General features: G+C 36.5%; 1 protein-coding gene across 3 annotated transcripts; it reads right to left on the bottom strand.

The window, feature by feature from the left end:
* Positions 1-6: 6 nt before the first annotated feature.
* On the bottom strand, positions 7-16,817 carry mov10a (Mov10 RNA helicase a). Of its 3 annotated transcripts, none has more exons than XM_032549094.1 (22): positions 16,511-16,809; positions 16,318-16,423; positions 15,902-16,206; positions 9,598-9,839; positions 9,256-9,502; positions 8,920-9,057; positions 8,660-8,822; positions 7,797-7,948; positions 7,551-7,721; positions 6,695-6,842; positions 5,904-6,065; positions 5,626-5,729; positions 4,953-5,050; positions 4,591-4,689; positions 4,015-4,102; positions 3,553-3,670; positions 2,331-2,522; positions 2,180-2,251; positions 1,711-1,836; positions 1,512-1,600; positions 791-906; positions 7-440 (listed from the first exon to the last, which is right to left on the bottom strand). In XM_032549094.1, the coding sequence occupies exons 1-22, from the start codon at positions 16,630-16,632 to the stop codon at positions 376-378; spliced, it is 3,123 nt and encodes a 1,040-aa protein (XP_032404985.1). In that variant the 5' UTR covers positions 16,633-16,809; the 3' UTR covers positions 7-375. The 3 variants fall into 3 exon arrangements, 2 of the variants coding, with proteins under 2 accessions (XP_032404985.1, XP_032404986.1); XM_032549095.1 differs by having other exon boundaries at positions 16,563-16,808; XR_004337065.1 differs by lacking the exons at positions 7-440; positions 791-906; positions 2,180-2,251 and having other exon boundaries at positions 1,506-1,600; positions 2,315-2,522; positions 16,511-16,817.
* Positions 16,818-17,081: the final 264 nt, after the last annotated feature.

The raw sequence follows: 17,081 nt of genomic DNA, 5'->3' as shown, positions 1-17,081 counted from the left end.
ACAGCATTTGAAAAATGTAAACTTTATTAGGTTAGCCCTTATATCAGAAAATACAAAGTGTAAGAGTAATGCTCAGCAATTAAGCATTGGTAAGAAAAAGTGAATACATTCCAGTGAATCAAGATTTCCATCTTCAGTGTAGCCGCATATTATTTATTTATTTATTTTTTCCATTTATTTTTTTAAGGAGCACTTTCAAAAAATGAAGAGTCGGAGGTGTAAAAACTCTTTTTTGCAAATTTTCATAAGAATTTCTTAAGATATACACTTAAAAACATTTATGCACTAAATGTAGAAAGAGAGGAGGAAAGAGAAAAAGATTACTTGTGCATCTCTGGGTGACATCTTTTAAGATGTTTGTGCATAATCAAAACTCTAAATTTCACTCTTCCATCCAGGATCCACATGCAGCTGGAGGGCACTCATGTCTCCAACAGGACCTACAAACGCAAACAGCACTAATTTAGCTTTCTAACAGGAAATAGATTATTTACATTAACTGATCAACATGTGGAACAAACAGTTATACATCAATCACAACATCTGAAAATACATCCACATAAATTGTACATTTTCTAAATTTTCTTATTTAATTTGAACTAAAAACTAAAAAAAATTGTATTCGTGGTTAAAACTTGTGTCATCAGCAACAATGGCTCTGGCAAAATACTAAAGATAGAACAAAATAAAAAAATACTTCAGTAATAAAGAATTTCTGAAGACTAGATTCAGGATGAAATACTTAAAGACTACTCTCGAAGTAAGCAAACAAAAAAAAAACTGTACAAACCTTCAGAGTCGGTGATTTTCAGGGCTTTCATTTTTGCCTCGAAGAGATCTTCCTCTTCAACGTTCTTGAAGTCAATCCCTACGTAGCCATTCATCTCCACACAGTAATTTATGAACCTATGAGAAAAATGTAAAGCCATAATCTCATCAGAAACCTGATCTGTGATTAGCTATGTTCATATTTAAGTCACAGGGTTTATAGAAAATGTTAAATACACACATCCATTTCCTCTGAAATTACATATTTTTGCATCTCTTGATCCAGCCTGAAACTCTAGTAAAAAATTCATTAAAATTTTCCAGATGGTCAAAGAGAAGGTTCATAGTTTGAGATTACATAAACTAGTAGCAACACACAGTTGCAATATTAGCCGTCAGAGATGACTAAATATAATCTAACGTTTCTCATTGAAACATGCAGTTTTCAACGAAATTCACACAGTCCTAATAATTAAACTGAAGCCAAAATGAGTTATTGAAGATAATTTACACCTACTTAGGGCTTTTTCTGTATCCTTTCCACTTTCAATATATACATATATAAAACCAAAATAAAACTACTTAAGGTTGAAAAGTTGTTTAGCTACACTTCAATACAAACGCTGTGTTCACAATGTCCACTGGGCTCTTGGTGAGAGAGAATGAAGGCAGACCAGTCTCACTAAATTAACATTAACACTGAACCCTAAAGGTTTTTGTACCTGAAAACCTCTGTGACTTACTTCTTCCATAGAGGATCCTTCCTAAGGATCACTGGATTCCCTATGACTATGAGTAGAGACTTGGCTCTCGTCAACGCCACGTTAAACCTCTAAAAAAATACAAATACAAAACAGAGTTGAGATTTTGATTGTTTTGATGCACACGGAGATGCACACGGCTGTATTTTAAATAATATAATAAAGAAAGAATGAGACAAACCTTCTCATTTGAAAGGAATCCAATGTTGAAGTCGGTGTCCATTTTAACATAGCTCAGGCTGCTACGCACCGTGGAGATGATGATGATGTTCCTCTCTTGTCCCTGAAACTCCTCCACAGATCCCACCTGAACCCAAATAGAACAGAGATAAACGTCAGATTTAGTAGTTAATGAAACAAGCCGAGTCAGACCTTCTGCTCGTTTTTTTTTGCTAACAGTAGCTTGATTGTTTTTCCATTGTTTCTGGTCATCTGACCAGAAGTGTGCAGCAAAAGGTGAGGGAGGGACAACAGTATGGTTCTCTATAGAGCTGAAGGAAACTCCAGTCACTCCTACAGTTTATTTGGTATCTCATTATAAGTACTAGACAGTAGAAACCAATATGACAGAATCATCTTCGGAAAACTAACTCAAAACTTGCCCTCAATATTTTTTTCAGAAGAAGAAGTCAGAGCAATGAATTCCTAACCTTGAGTTCTTTGGGATCAGTCCAGTGACTGAGTGTTTTGAGGGACCTCAGCGCCTTTTGGATTTTCTCAACCTGTTAGTGGAGGATGTTGCTGACGTTAGCTCAAACGTTCTCTCATCTCACAGTTAAAGTTACCACTGCGCAGCATCACTTGTTTCCTGTAGGGGGTGATGATTCCGATGTCTTTGGCAAACAGCTTGGGAAGACCCTTCTTTCCTTGTGTTTGTTCCAGCCTGTTGAGATACGTGACCAGCGTCTCAATCTCGGACACATTGAAGAAAGATGGACTGTTGGCCTCTCGCTCGTCTTTCCCCAGCACTCCGTGGAAGATCACCGGAAAACCCTGTTATGAAGAGTAATGGCAAAAGAAATGAGCAAAACCAAATGTACCTGAAACTCTTGCACACACTTGATCTTTGTGTTTCAATAGTTTCAACATCAACTATGAGCAACAAGTGTTTGGGAAACTTTAACATATAAACAAGCTTTGTTCAGAATAAAAACAATGCCAATTCAAAGTTTTACAAAAATGCAACCAAAAACAATTCATCCACTGTACTGCCATAATAGGAAAAAGAAAAAAGAAGAATTCCGATGGACTTCTGGGAAATATGCAAAAACTTATGCAAACTTAAAAAAAAATGAAAAAACTTTCTTCTTTTTTTTTTACACTTTAGGCAGAAGCATTTAAACAGTGGCAATAAGGCCAATAAGGCCAGACTTATTCATTTTTTTTACAGTACACGGCAAGCATCGTCAGTCATTTGTATAAAAAGTGGTTGAAAACGTGCTCTACTTTATTTTAGTAAATCTTATAATACTGAGTTCTATCTGTGAGATTTAAGCATTTTTTGTTTACTACAAAATTATTAAATATCACACCTACAAGGGAAATACTTTAAAAGCTAAGTTATAAAAAAGTACTACTAAAGAATTGCAGTTTATGAATCAGCTGCTTTTTTTTTTTTTTTTAAAAAAAAAGAAAAATAGAACTTTTTATTTCATTGTTGTCTTCCTCATTCTTACTCTTTAATTTTAGGTCTAGCTAAATGATATATTCGTCTAAGAGTCTGAGGAAGGTTTCTAATCTTGATTTTTTTTTTAAAGTTATTAGTGATTATGCCTTTGTGGCGTGTGTAAGATAGTTACACACATAGTTTAATATGTCTAAGATAGTTACATATCTAGTTTAATTCAGCAGAATTAAACATCCCAAAGATTTACCCACAGCCTGTTAATACAATTTTTTTTTAATTTTATTATATTGTCATATTAACAGTTGTCATTCAACCAGTATTTTGAATGAAAACTGTCTATTTCTGTAGAGAATCACAAGCACGAGAAATACAAGACACACACAAACAAGTCCACACCTTTTGGGGAAGGGCTTCCCAGTTGCAGTAGGTTTCACGCTCCTCTTGTGATGCAAAAACCTGCAGTTCATTGTTGTAGAATTCCTCGTTGGGAATCTTCAGGATGGCAGCGTGAGATCTAAAGGGAGGAACAAAGAGCTTTAAGTGAACAAAACAGGAAGAAAGGCAACTTTAAATCCCAAATATACACTTTTTAGAAACATGCATTTTTCTATTTACATTTTCTTTGTTGCTTTTTGGGCACACATAATTTTACATTACTCACTGTTGCTGAAAGTAGAAAGAAAAACAAGCCAGTATGAAATATAAATTAAAGAATAGTAGATACAAAAACATGACATGTTTCTTTTTCTTTTTGGTAGTACAAAAAGAAAAATGGAAATCATATGTGAGGTGATTGTATGGATTGGAAAGCTACAAATGGGATTATACAGTTATCCAAGTTTGTATTGAGTCATGTACCTGTAGTTCTGCAGCAGTTTCGTGACGAAATGAGAGTCAAGATCTTGGTAAGGTTTACGATTCATCAGCCTCTCCAACAGAGAAAGCCCTGGAGAGAAGTCACAAATTTTTAAAAACACAATATCTGGTTCACTTATGGCAGCAACATCGTCTTGATACTTTGAAACTAATAAAACCATTAAAACAGTGGGGTGAAATTAATAGTGTTCTGCTGCATTACAACATTGACATATATAGGATTGAATTGGACATAAATGGACTAATTTTGCATATAAATTGTTTTTGTTTTGTGTTTCCTGTAATGCAGTTTGAGACGATATTCATTTTGAATTGCCTGTAATACGAATAAACTGAATTAAATTAAAGATGTAATACTCATTTGATGGCTTTTCTATTTTACATGCTAAAGAAAATCCATGACGGTCTGGCTTATATGGTGATCAAATTGTGCATGTTACAGAGTTAAATGTGTAGAAAAATGATCTGGAGTAATTTATGTAACATTAAGTTTTCTAACACGCTTCAAACAAAAGACTAGCGTGCAAAGAGGAGAGGAAGGGTTTACACTGAACTTACCAAGCCCATGCTGTATTGTGTATGGGGATCGAATGATTGGTCCCAGCTGTTTGGGATCTCCTGCAAGCACCAGCTGGCCCTTCTCTGAACAGAGCAAACCTACAAGACAAACCAGCCAATCAGGAACAAGATGCATTTATTTCAACACAGGTGTAGCACTGTATTGTTCTTACACAATTACATGCCATTTAGAAATGTTCTCCATATGCCATAATAGCAAAAAGAAAAAAAAAAAGAGAAAAAGGCATTCCGTTGGATTTTTGAAAAATATGCAAACTATTTTCTTTTAACTTTTGGCAGAAGCATTTAAACAGTGGCAATAGGGCCAATAAGGCTTAATTTAATTATTTTACAGTAATTACCTGCAACAGCAATAATGCACTGTGTCTCCTCTGCTTGACCAGCTTCATCCACAAACACATAAGAAAAATGGCCAACAGGAACTCCTCCAGTAACAAACCTAAAAATTATCAAAACATTATTTTATACAAACATTGTCTCACGTGTAAAATATAGCCTAACACGGATATAAACTGTTCAGATCAGGCATTAATGCAGCCAGGCTTGCTTTGCTTAAAATAGAAAAAATAAAGCCCAAATATTCACATCCAATATTAAAATCAATCCTGGGAAATCAGATCTTAGTTAGTATGCAACTACACACACAGCAGTAAAAGCCACAAAAAAAAACAAACATTTGTGACAAAACTTTGGGCTTAGCAAATGTGATATGAGAGATGCAAAGCAAATAAAAATTTGTTTGTTTGACTTCACCAAGTCAACACACAGTCACAAAAGCACTTTAGAGCTAAAGGTCCGGTGCAATCGACTAATGTGACGCTGGCAGCAGCTCCACACCTCTTTGTTGCACACAAAGTGCTGCGTAATTAATCTAAGTAAATATTGGAAGTACTGTTTTACAACTTATATTGTTGTTGTGACTGACAGGAAATTTGATGATGCAAGTATTTACAGATGTACAGACATTACTGGATTTTACATTGCCAGGTGTGGCAGTGTTAAAATAACACCTACCTGCCTGCGGTGAACAGAGTTGTCACTATAACTTTGTATTTCATCAGGATTTTCTTCTCTGGAAACACAAAGCAATCTTGTTTCTCATCCCAGTTGCAGTATTTCTAAAAGAAAAAAAAAATGAAAGTGAAGGAGAACATTTTTAATTTAAAATTGGAAGAATTCTGACCAGACATTTTCATTAAAGAAAACATAGCAAACAACTGACCATTTCTGTAAGGCCACACTTTTATTCAGCTGGCTCAAACTAACATGGGAGGTTAGCACCTGATACTCACCATCAGGTCTTTGGGGACGCTGTTTGGGTCTCGGCTACTGGCGTACATGCGGTACAGCTCAAAGGTGGACATGTGTGGTTTCAGTCTCTGACAAAGCAGGTCACATGCGCTATTTGAAGGTGCACAAGCAAGGATGTGTGCTGATGGGTCTGCCTTGGTGACCTAAAAAACAAAACACTTTACTGGATCCTAAAATACCATTCATTATTTTCCTAAGCTCATGGACTTCAGAAAACAAAGATAACAGTCTGGAAACATGTCAGAAAAATTAAACAAAGTGACCCCTAGGGCCCCCAATTACTAAGAAGAAGCATAAAAATAAAGAAAATTTAGAAATTGCTTAATCATACATCTCAAAAAACCCAATTGATAAATCCTCCTCTGGTTTTGAACTTATGAGTCTGATACTGTAACTGCTACCTGATTACCAAGCAGAAACCAGCTTTATAAGACATCCTTCATGCACAACACAGGAAAAAAATACACAAAATCATCATGTTAGGTAAGTTACTTCTAAACAATTTTCTTTAGTAACAGTCTAGAGAAAAAATAATTATTTCAAAGCCACATAGCCTTTTCAAAGCTATGTATGATTGATAAGACTTTCATCCTACTAGCTTTAGACTTCATTGTGTCATAAGAGTCATCACTCATAGTAAAAGCAGACTGAGTGATTCAGGATTCAGTCACTTACAGTTTATGGAAGATTTTTCTGAAAGTGGTCATTTGTTAATATTTAAACCGCTTACGCCACAGACTGAAGGATGACAGACACCTTGGTGACATTATACCTGATTTATCGCTTCAACCACGGTGATTGTCTTTCCGGTTCCTGGTGGCCCAAAGACAATGTAGGGAGCTGGCTTTGAAGATCCAGCGATGATATGTTGGACCGCCTTACGTTGCTCTGGGTTGTTTTCTATGCGACGGTTTAACATGCTGCAGAGTGAAGGCATGAAAAGGGTTGAGTAAAGTCAAAAAAATCCAAAAACTTTTGTACAATAAGATTTAGAAACATCTGCATAATGTTCACTTTAGAGTACTGGTTCAAAATACTCAGTTCTAGACAGAGTTTAAGACTGAGTATTGGGAACCGATACTCAGTTTCTTCTTTTATGCTACAAAACTGAACAACAGTGCAACGCCTTATGCCAAAGGAAACAGATGAAGGAGATTTGCAGAACATCAAGTCCAGGTGTGTCGTTTTGACTTGCTCCTGTTGTGAAGAGTTGTTTTTTTTTTTAATATACTGGAGTTAAGTATGGTGAAATTTACAGTTTTCCGATGAATCATGAACGGGTATGTTACTTTTCAACAATGCAACCATTTTGATTTTTTGTCTTTGTTGTTTCCTCTTCCAAAAATAAAGTATCAATTGACCAGATGGGAATTACATTTCAATTCTCCACTAATGTCCAAAGTGGTGAAATAAATATTATCCCAATTAATCAGAAGCCATAAGTTTCTATTTCAACCTTCCTGAATTCAAATGTATCCTATATGCGAAGCCTTTTGAATTTTAATATGTGGATAATAACAGTTTCTTTTGTAATAAAGCTCATATGTCCCACCCAGCAACAATAATGGCCACAAGGTTAAAGGTTTTTTTCTCCACATTTCTACTTTATGGTTTTACCAAATACAGACCTTAGCTTAGCGACAGAAACATTTGACGCAGCTGTTTCAGAGGGAAACAGCACTTCCTTAAGGTTATGTTTTACTGCCAAATCCACAGCTCGATGCTGCAGCTTCAGGGTCAGTCTGTTGAATGTAAACTCCACATCAAACGTCATATTGGTGATAAACATGTCCAACAATCTGAAATAAGAAAAGAGAACGGAGGACATTAGTAAGTTTTTCAAAGTGGTGAACTGTCTTCCCTGCAGTTCTCACCTTTTAGCAAAGCCCAGCTTCACTCTGTCCAGCTCTACTCTGTGAACATATCCCTTGTAAACTGTCATCGATGAGATTGTATTCCCTGATTTTCTCACCCTCAGACAATCTCCTCGGAGAACGGATGGACGGTTTTCAGCAACCCCAGGAACCTATTTGATAAAGTTTTGCATTAGATACAATTTCCATTCAGCAAAACAAAATTTTTCAAGACTAAAATTTAGCACTGAACATTTACGGTACTTAATTGTTTTTGTCTGTATGGTCCACAAATTACAACACGTTGAAGCTACTTTCTGATTTGCCAGAGCAGTAAAGGGCCATTTCATGGCCTTTTGGGCAATTTCACAAATTTCACAATTCAGAACAGTTAAGAATCATGGAAATCTTTATCCTTGGCTTTCGAAACGTAACCATTTGTCATAAAGTTTAAAATCACCCATTATAGCTTAAATCCCTGATATAGGCCTAAAGCACCTGGGTCAAAAATTTCAGATGTAAAAAATAAAATATCTAAAACATAAATCAAAGTATAAAAGCCTTATATTTTTTAACATTTTGTATGATTAGTTTTCCATTTTTCATGTCTCAAACTAGAAAATTAATCAAATTCCATAATTTTCTAAATTTTCAAGACTTCAAATCTCCTTTTAGATGGTGAAATCATGTATATTCTGAAAATCATGTCATTGCTAAAATTCTCCTCTATTCTTCAAACGTTTTCTGTGATTTAAAAAAGTAAATCACAGAAACACCTGATCAAAAATCAGTCTTGGGTCATTATTAGGGAATAGCGGGAATCGCTGTGTTTACTCTAAAATCAAAGAAGAGTGATAACTAGTTCTCAATTCAAATGTTTTTACTTTCAGTACGAGGAGTTTTTTGTTGCCTTGGTCTTTGGTCATGGTCTGATTGGAGAGATCGTAGTTCTTGATGTCTTTTTCCATCTGTATCTCTTCCAAGTGAAGCAGCAGGTGAAACCGAGGGGAGTAGTTCTTCATGTCTAAAGCAGATTCAAGGAGCTTCCTGGAAAGAAATACAAGTAAAGGCATAATTTTATAAAAATACCTTTGACACAAAAATAAATAAATAAAAATTGTGATGAATTAGGCTAAACTCTCACTTCACTTGTGGAAGCTGTTGCCTGGCAGCTGGAGAAAGGTCATTGGAGTCATCCATTTTTTGATAGGCCAGTTCCTTCAGATAGCTGGGGTAATAATAGTCTCCTAACTTCACTGTGGTTACCATCGGTTGGAGAGAACTGAAACAGAGAAAACCACCAAGATAATTCACAACAATGACAAATGAGAAAGAAGAGTTGTGGTTCTGTTTTTAAGCAGGCAAAGCAGTTCCAAAAACTATTCTTCCAAATAAAATAAGTATGAATATTTGAAGACATAAGAAAAGACTGTTGAGTTTATCAGTTAAATTAAAGAGCACATTATTCAGAAGAACTTACCTTGCTGGTGGAATTCCCTCAACCACCTCTTTAACAGCTCGTTTTGGTTTGAACTTCGGGTACGGTTTATACGGAGCCACAGGTCCCAGCTCAGCACCCAAAGAGGTTTGGACCACCGCTTTTATCTCCCTGACGATGCAGAAGGTCACTGGCTTTGGCAGTTCAAACTGGAACTCAAAGTAGACCGTGGCAGGGAAATATCCGCACTCATTAAGGAAGTAAGAAAGGACGACATCATAACTTTCACCTGTGGAGAGGAAAAACAAACCAAGCATGCATCTATCACCTCTGGTTTGCAGGTTTTTGTGCTTTAATGGGACAGATAAGTGTGTGTTTTCCTACCTGGGCAGAGGGGCAGTGGGTTGGCTTTGGTCACTTTCCTTACATCCTTCAAGTTGTAACAGCGAACTCTATCTAGAACTGTGTACTTGGTGAAGTAAACCATGTTTGCACCATTGTTTAAAATTTTGAACTTTACAACAAATGGTTGCATTTCGAAAGCCACGGTATGATGAACAACTCCGTCACTTCCTTTTGGGACTGATGTGATTTGTATTCCTTCCTTGTCGGCCATCATCTCCTTCCTGTTATGAGCCACACAAGAAGTTCATGTATATTTTTTCCACTAAAATCACTTTAAGAAACAAGGCATAAAAATAAAGAAGTTGCAATAACAACATTAATTACAATACTACTCCACATTTTTGGACTGTAAATCACACAGATTCAAACAAAACCCCACTTCTTGTAAAAAATGTTGCTTCCTCTCCATTAAGAATAAGTGTAAGCTTATACATATGCATAGATCTGTCATGATCAGTTTTGCTGGACCATAAATTGCCTCTGAAATTATTGCAATACATAATGTTTTCAGACCATTTCCAAGCATAGCAATAATAATGGTGCAATAATGCAAATTTAACCTCTCAAAATCAAATTTTAATTTTGTAAAGAACAGTTAATGCTGGACCTGAAAATACTTTAAATGTCCAAAATAGAAATAAAAATCATACGCAACCAAAACCATAAGTGAAATTATTATGAAGACTCTAAACAAAATTATCAAGCTCATTTTAAGTTATTATGGGATTAATTGATTTATTGCAACAAGCTTAGCTATACAAGATGTTTTTCATGGATATACATGTGCACATTCATGAATGCAAATATCAAAATGAACAGTTTGTCTTTAATCTGTGACTTAGTCCAGATTGTGTGTTATGGAGTAGCAGCTGTAACTGGTTTGTTTTAATTGTAACAAAGACTGAGATCTCCAGTGTGAATATAAGCAATAGTGAATGGAAGAATAAACTCAAAACTTATCAAGATGTCATTTGAAACGTTTCACCATTATCCTTCAGAATTCTCTTCCTAACATGAGTTCATAAGTTTTTTTGTGTTCTCATTGGAACAGTAAACTGGCTCTGTGTAAACATCAATAAAACTGGACTTAATTTCCTCTCTAAAATCCAGCATAAACAATCTACTTTGTTGCTTATGCTTTTCTAGTCATTTAGTCCACTTTGTGCATAATGTTTGATGCAGGAGGTGTGTTGCCTTTTGTTATTGCAAAACAAGACATTTAGTCCACTTTGTGCATAATGTTTGACGCAGAAGCTGTGTTGCAAAGTGTGAACTCACTTTGCATTATTATGATTAAGAGTACAGTTCAATTAAATTCAATTTTAATATAAACATCTGATCAACACTGCTGTGATTGCAGGGCTTTTATTGCTTTAAAGCCTCATTAGCATATAATCCTGGCTTCCATCAACAGCCTCCTCCCAGGTTGGGCATCATTTTACTGTGACTGTAGGTGAGGGCTGGACTGAAAATGGATCACCAAAACAACAGAATCACCTTTCATCTCCGCTCTTTCAGCAAAATGCAATAAATTAACACCATTATAGTGGACAAAAACCGGGAACCCCTTATTTGTTCCACCCTGCTAACACTCATGAACAAGACACTCACCCTTTACCCAAAAGGGACCATTTCACCTTTTATGTTGGTCGGAGCCCTCTGCTCCGTGTAGCAGTGGAGGACTTTACTAGAATCCTTTAATCACTTTAATTTAACTTACTTAGTTTAATTTTATTCAAAGTTAAACTCTTTAGGCTCAATTGTCATCTCTGCATCTAGATCTCAGGGAGTGAGTTACATCTTGAGTTATAACAGAAGTACCAACATGTGATTACCCACAGGAAGACTGATGTTTATGTTTACAAAATAACTACACTGAAAATGACTTCAGTTTAGAAATATGGACAAGGTAATGTCCTTAATGAGTAGGAGGAGATAAGAGAGGGATTACTTTTAACAAGTATTACACTAAAGGCTATGTTATTCAAATATGGAGGCAGACTTAATTCAGACCCTACTGACATCAAACACACAACAGTCATCAAACACAACCTAGCCAAGATAGGTCAACCTTACATTTTGATGTTCAACTGGAATTGCTGTAAAGAAGCATTCGGCCCACACCGCCGCAGACGTCATGACCTCGGTGCAAATGTGCCAGAGGAATAAAAAAAAAAATTCTACCAAGCTCATACTCTGAAAAATTTATGGAAGTCCAAGTTTCCTTTTAAAGTCTTAGGGAAATGTATGAAAAATTAAGATTATCTGGTTTTCCTTTTTCTTAACTCTGCACAAAGAATATGTATGTCTGGCAATTGTCTAGTGAGGATCTTCCAGGATCAGCCAAAAACTATGCACACCTTTAGTTTTAAACTGGATAACTGCCCGTCTTTGGAAGTAGCTCTAATTTCCTATCCAGTCAGTGCAGAGCTAAGCCCCATTTTGAGCCAATGAAGCGAACCTTGTGATGCATATGTACAATCTCTCCTTATAGTCCCTCCTTCACATTAAAAGTGACTTTTGTATTTTTTAATTAAAAAATATAACAATCTTCACAGTGATTTTTCTTTTCTTCGGGACAGCTTGTTAGTTTTGTCAAGCGACAAGCAAACAAATCATTTATTTTAGAGGTTACCGAGACACAGATTTTGCCTCCTGCATTTCTGAAAGGCAAAGAGACTCTTAACATAAACCACACTCTATATTCAAATGATTAAATTAGCTGGAAGGAAGTTTAGGACACTTTTTTTGTTTACCAAACTACATGTAGAATATAAGGATGTACTACAGTTCAGCATTAAATCTTATTGATTACTGAAAGAAGTTATTGAGTCCATTACAATACTATCCGCCATCCTTCAGATGGCGCTATGATTCCATTACACCGAGGCTCAACTAGAGTTCATCAAAGGTTCGTGCATCTGGGGCTTTTATCTTTGTTTCTTCTGGACTTTATCATGAATTATGACCGCAAGAGAGTAGCCCTTAGATAGTCTTTTAGATCTGCATACTGTAGTTTCAAATCAGAGATAAAAAGAGGTTTCATTCCAGGTGTGTGGCTTAATGACAAGAGAGCCTGTTTGGGAGTTTTACAATTCACTGCCTATCGGAAGGTGAGAGGTCATTCCATGGTCCATGCTGAAAGAAGATCTTCGTTAGAGATGCTAATATAATAAAGTCCTTTAAAAGAACAAAATGTTCTGTTCTTAGGTCTTCTCCTGCAGTGTGCTGCGTCAGAAACAACGCTAATGCATTTTATTTATAATTCTCTTTATATATTGAGATCTCATATTCAAGCTACACCTACTTAAAAAGGACTTTCAGCTTTACCAGACTGAATATAAATTCAACAATATAAATATGACACAAACTGTATTTAGAGAATGGCAGCAAAACAGGAAGAACCAGTAATAACTGATTAATTCTAATAAGGGACAAATAATCCAGGCAACATCCACCTTTACTGCACAAAACATGATTGCAACAATTTACCTTTAATACGTACAATTCTGTTAAACATGCAATTATAAGGATGTCAAGAATCCCTATGGGGGCTGACAAACACATAATATCTACAGCCATAAAAATTATTTTTTGAAATAGCACACTACTGTCTGTCATTTAATTGATAATGAGCATGTTTGCAAAGTGCTTGGTATGTGAATAAAGATTGCACTGGTCAAAATCAATTTTTACAACTCTGGTGACTTTTTCCAAAGGCGCCATTTATTTATCGTTTTACCTCCATACATTTCATTAAAAGCTGGTTACAAGAAGAGAACAGGAATGCTGATAAATCAGATGTGAAAATTTGCCCCACTAATAAGGATGAATCTCATCTTGAGACAAATGCAAAAAAAAAAAACCCATAAATGAGCTGTGTAGATAATAGAAGTGTATCTTCAGAAGGTATGCAAAGACAAAATCTAATTTTAGCATCTCTCGTGTTTTTGTTTTTTTTTTAAATCGCCATGTAGTGACTTTACAACCAAGTTTTTAAGACCAAGACACTCACAAATCAGTCGTTTTTACTGTATCATGCTAGCGCTCTCTGGTGGACAAAGTATGAAATGGAACCACTTTCTACTGCAACTCCTCATTGCTCCACCTCGTTTATGACTTGATACTGCACTGGCCATATTGAATAACTTTACTTTAAGAAGGGTATGATTTAAACAGGAAGCTTTAAAAAAGAACATGCAAACAATTACTTGCATAGCAATTTTATAATGTGTTCATGTCTACTGCAGCTGAAGTTAAGAGGGCTTAAACTTTTCTGGACCAGTTATGAATTACTTTTGAAATATACTTTGTGTGTATTTACCAGTGATATTCAACTCGAATGATCAAGAAATTTAACAACTTTTTTTTTTTTTAGACCTAGGCTACCAACTTAACACAGTGTGTAGGCAGCATTATAAACGTTATCATGAAGATAATGGGTGTTGGCCAACTATTGAATGCCCTCTTTTCAAGCCAAGACTTGTTGGAGCTTGTAGTGGATGATCAAATAAGAGCATTTGGATTTTAAGTGTCTGTCGTCGCAATAAGGACGTTTCAGGAGCAGAATTCTGACGTTGGCTGGAAGGGAAGGATAAATTTCTAGAGATAAAATTGCTTAGATTAGGGCTTATCGACTTTCTGGAGACTGGATGTGTCCTTCAGAAAGAGATACAGCTGGCTAGTTCTCAGCAAACAGAGGCTGCTAAGAGGGACTCGCCTGGCACTGGTCGAGGTCAAGCAAGCGGGGGAGTCGTGGACAGAGAAGCTTCCCACAAGAAGTATCCGAGGAGTTGGGAGGAAGCAGAATAAAGCCAGGAGAGAAGTAGAAAGGAACTCTGGATAAGGCATACAGTGAATCGGGGCGTCAACTGCTCTCTGTCCTCCTGTTCTTATATTTTTCTGTAACTCCCTCTTATATGTTAATCATATTTACGCAACTGTCTTATTACTGGTTCGCTGGCTATAAAAAAAAAGCTATAACACCTGTCAAAATGAATTATTAATGACTATTAGTTCATAAAGGGTTTTGAATACTTTTATTATTGATTGCTTTGATTACTTTACTCATGTATACTATATATCCAACGCATTAAAGGTCACAGCTTGCTGTGACACTAACTGCAGTTTCTGTGTGGCAAACTGTCTGCCTTTTGGAGGCTGCTTCAACAAGAAATGCCTGACCACAATTGAGCTCACTTAGAGAGCCGACAGTTACTTGAGGCCCCTGACCTGCACCGGTGCAAACTTGTAAGTTGAACCAAACTACAATAGATGGGTTTTTCCATCTAACTGTCTTAGAGATTAAACTGATGATTTTGCAGTAGCGGATGTACATACGTAGGTACATCAGCGGATGTACGTACGTACATACATACGTACATACATGGAGGTCAGTGGAGTTCTTTAATGCAGAGGTGTTTGTGGTTAAGGTTTCGACGTTTCAAGGCTGCAGGTGTTCCAGCTGTGCCCTGTTTGTCAGAAACTGCCTGTACTTCCTGTTTTTTTTCTTTTCTTGTGTGGTTAAGGAACTCAGCCATGGGCTGCGTGTTCGAATCTGTATAAGAGGAGGCCCCTGAGCGACAGACAACTCAGAGACTCCTTTGACACTCATGTGTGTTCAATCTTGATGATCACTGTGTGTTCAAATGATTTTCTCCGATTGCAATTGCTGTAATAAACTTGTACTTTTGCTCTGATATCTGCCTCCTAGATTGATGTTGCTTCAACACACATTTCCATCAGAATAATGAACTTAGCTGTTTGGAAATATGTAGTCCTGCAAAAAGCTAACTGTTGGTTAACCAGTTGACAATAGTGTCAGCTTAAAAATCAGAACAAGAGGATATTCTGCACGAAAAGAATATGTACTTGTAAACTAACCTCAACGGAATGCTGATTTTACATTTTTATTTCATACCATCTGTAAAAATGAATTGACATTAATGATATAACACTGCCAATGGGTAGGATAATTGTTGCTTTACTGCTTGACAGGACAGCATTTGGAATTTCTTTTAAATTAAACATTTTTTTCAAGTTAATTTAAAACATCAATAAGACTGTTCTTTACATCTTAAATGTGTGAATCCATTCATTAAATTTAATTTGGGATTTACAAAATTTGGGAAATCTACATAATTTTTCTTTGGTATATTTCGTTAAGTTATTCACCCCCAGTTTTAGGTATAAACTAATTGAAACAATTCATGTCGTTTTCATAGGATGGTTGAACATGTAGGTGGAACACAAGCGTATCTGCCTGCAAATGCAACAAACATACCTGTTTGTCTTCATCTTTTGAAGGATATCTGAACCCTGCTTCTTCTTTGGGGTCATTCCAGGCTCTGTTTTTGTGGCAGAACAATCAGGTGACTCTTTTGCTGTACTTTTCTGAGTTCCTTGTACGTTTGTTCGGTGAGGACCGATTATTTTCTGCTGGTCAGAGGCTTGCTTCTTCTTTGAGGTCACTCCAGGGTCCGTTTTTGTTGTAAAGCGACCAGGTGATTCTCTTGTACTTTTCTGAGCTGCATGTCGGTGTGTTTGGTGAGGCCCCATTATCTTCGCTTGGTCAGAGGACACCCCAACCTGCAACAATAGCACCATGCATCCTCTTTTTGTTTGTTCTGTTAACAAATACAAAAACATGTCCTAGACTTGTCTCTAAAGAAAGTGAAGTGTCTTTTGATCAATACTTACCTCAGAATGGACATTTCTGTAGATTTTCCCTCTTACCATGTCGACATGGTTGAAAGTCCGTAGAGCGTAGAGAACAGTGGAAAAGTTTGGATGTTTTACTCCATTTCTGTGAACAGTGCGTGCAGCATGAAACAATCAAAACACCCACGGCTGCATAACAACATGTGACAAATACAGATAGTTTAAAGCTTACCTGAACCTAAACTCCTTGTTATAGATGTTTCGAAGCTCATCTTTGCTCTTACCGGATAATCGGTTTCCCAGAAATTCAATGAAGAGCAGACCAGACTGCAGTGAATGTATGAGCTTCGACATGTCGGCGTCCTCGCCAGGCCTCTCTGCCTCACCCTCCCTGATCGAGGAAGTTCAACAGCTGACCAGGGTTAAGCTAACTTTGAGGAGACGTTACTTTCGGCTATAACAGATGTCAAACTTGTTTTTAACAATAAAATTCGTAACAATATATATGTAGATCTACTATTTTGTGTAACGTGCGCAAAGTCCTGACACTCCCCTTTAAGAGGCGGTGTGAAAATTGTACACCAGAAAAACGAAAACAGTCCATGGCACAATCATATGTTCAATCAAAGTAAGTCATTTCAGGGCAGAGTTTCACATCATTTAATTTATATAATAACCTCATCGTTACATACCCGTTTTCCTCTAGTCTTTTTTCACAAACTGCTCTCTTTTAGACAAAATAATGTCGACACTCCCTCCGGTGATTGTGACGTGTTAATAACGGCGTGCCCTTTGGACATACT

This window comes from Xiphophorus hellerii, chromosome 20 (assembly GCF_003331165.1).
Source record: "Xiphophorus hellerii strain 12219 chromosome 20, Xiphophorus_hellerii-4.1, whole genome shotgun sequence".
Classification (NCBI taxonomy): Eukaryota; Metazoa; Chordata; class Actinopteri; order Cyprinodontiformes; family Poeciliidae; genus Xiphophorus; species Xiphophorus hellerii.
The sequence above is the reverse complement of the archived record's forward strand: the minus strand, read 5'-3'. Positions and strand labels throughout refer to the sequence as shown.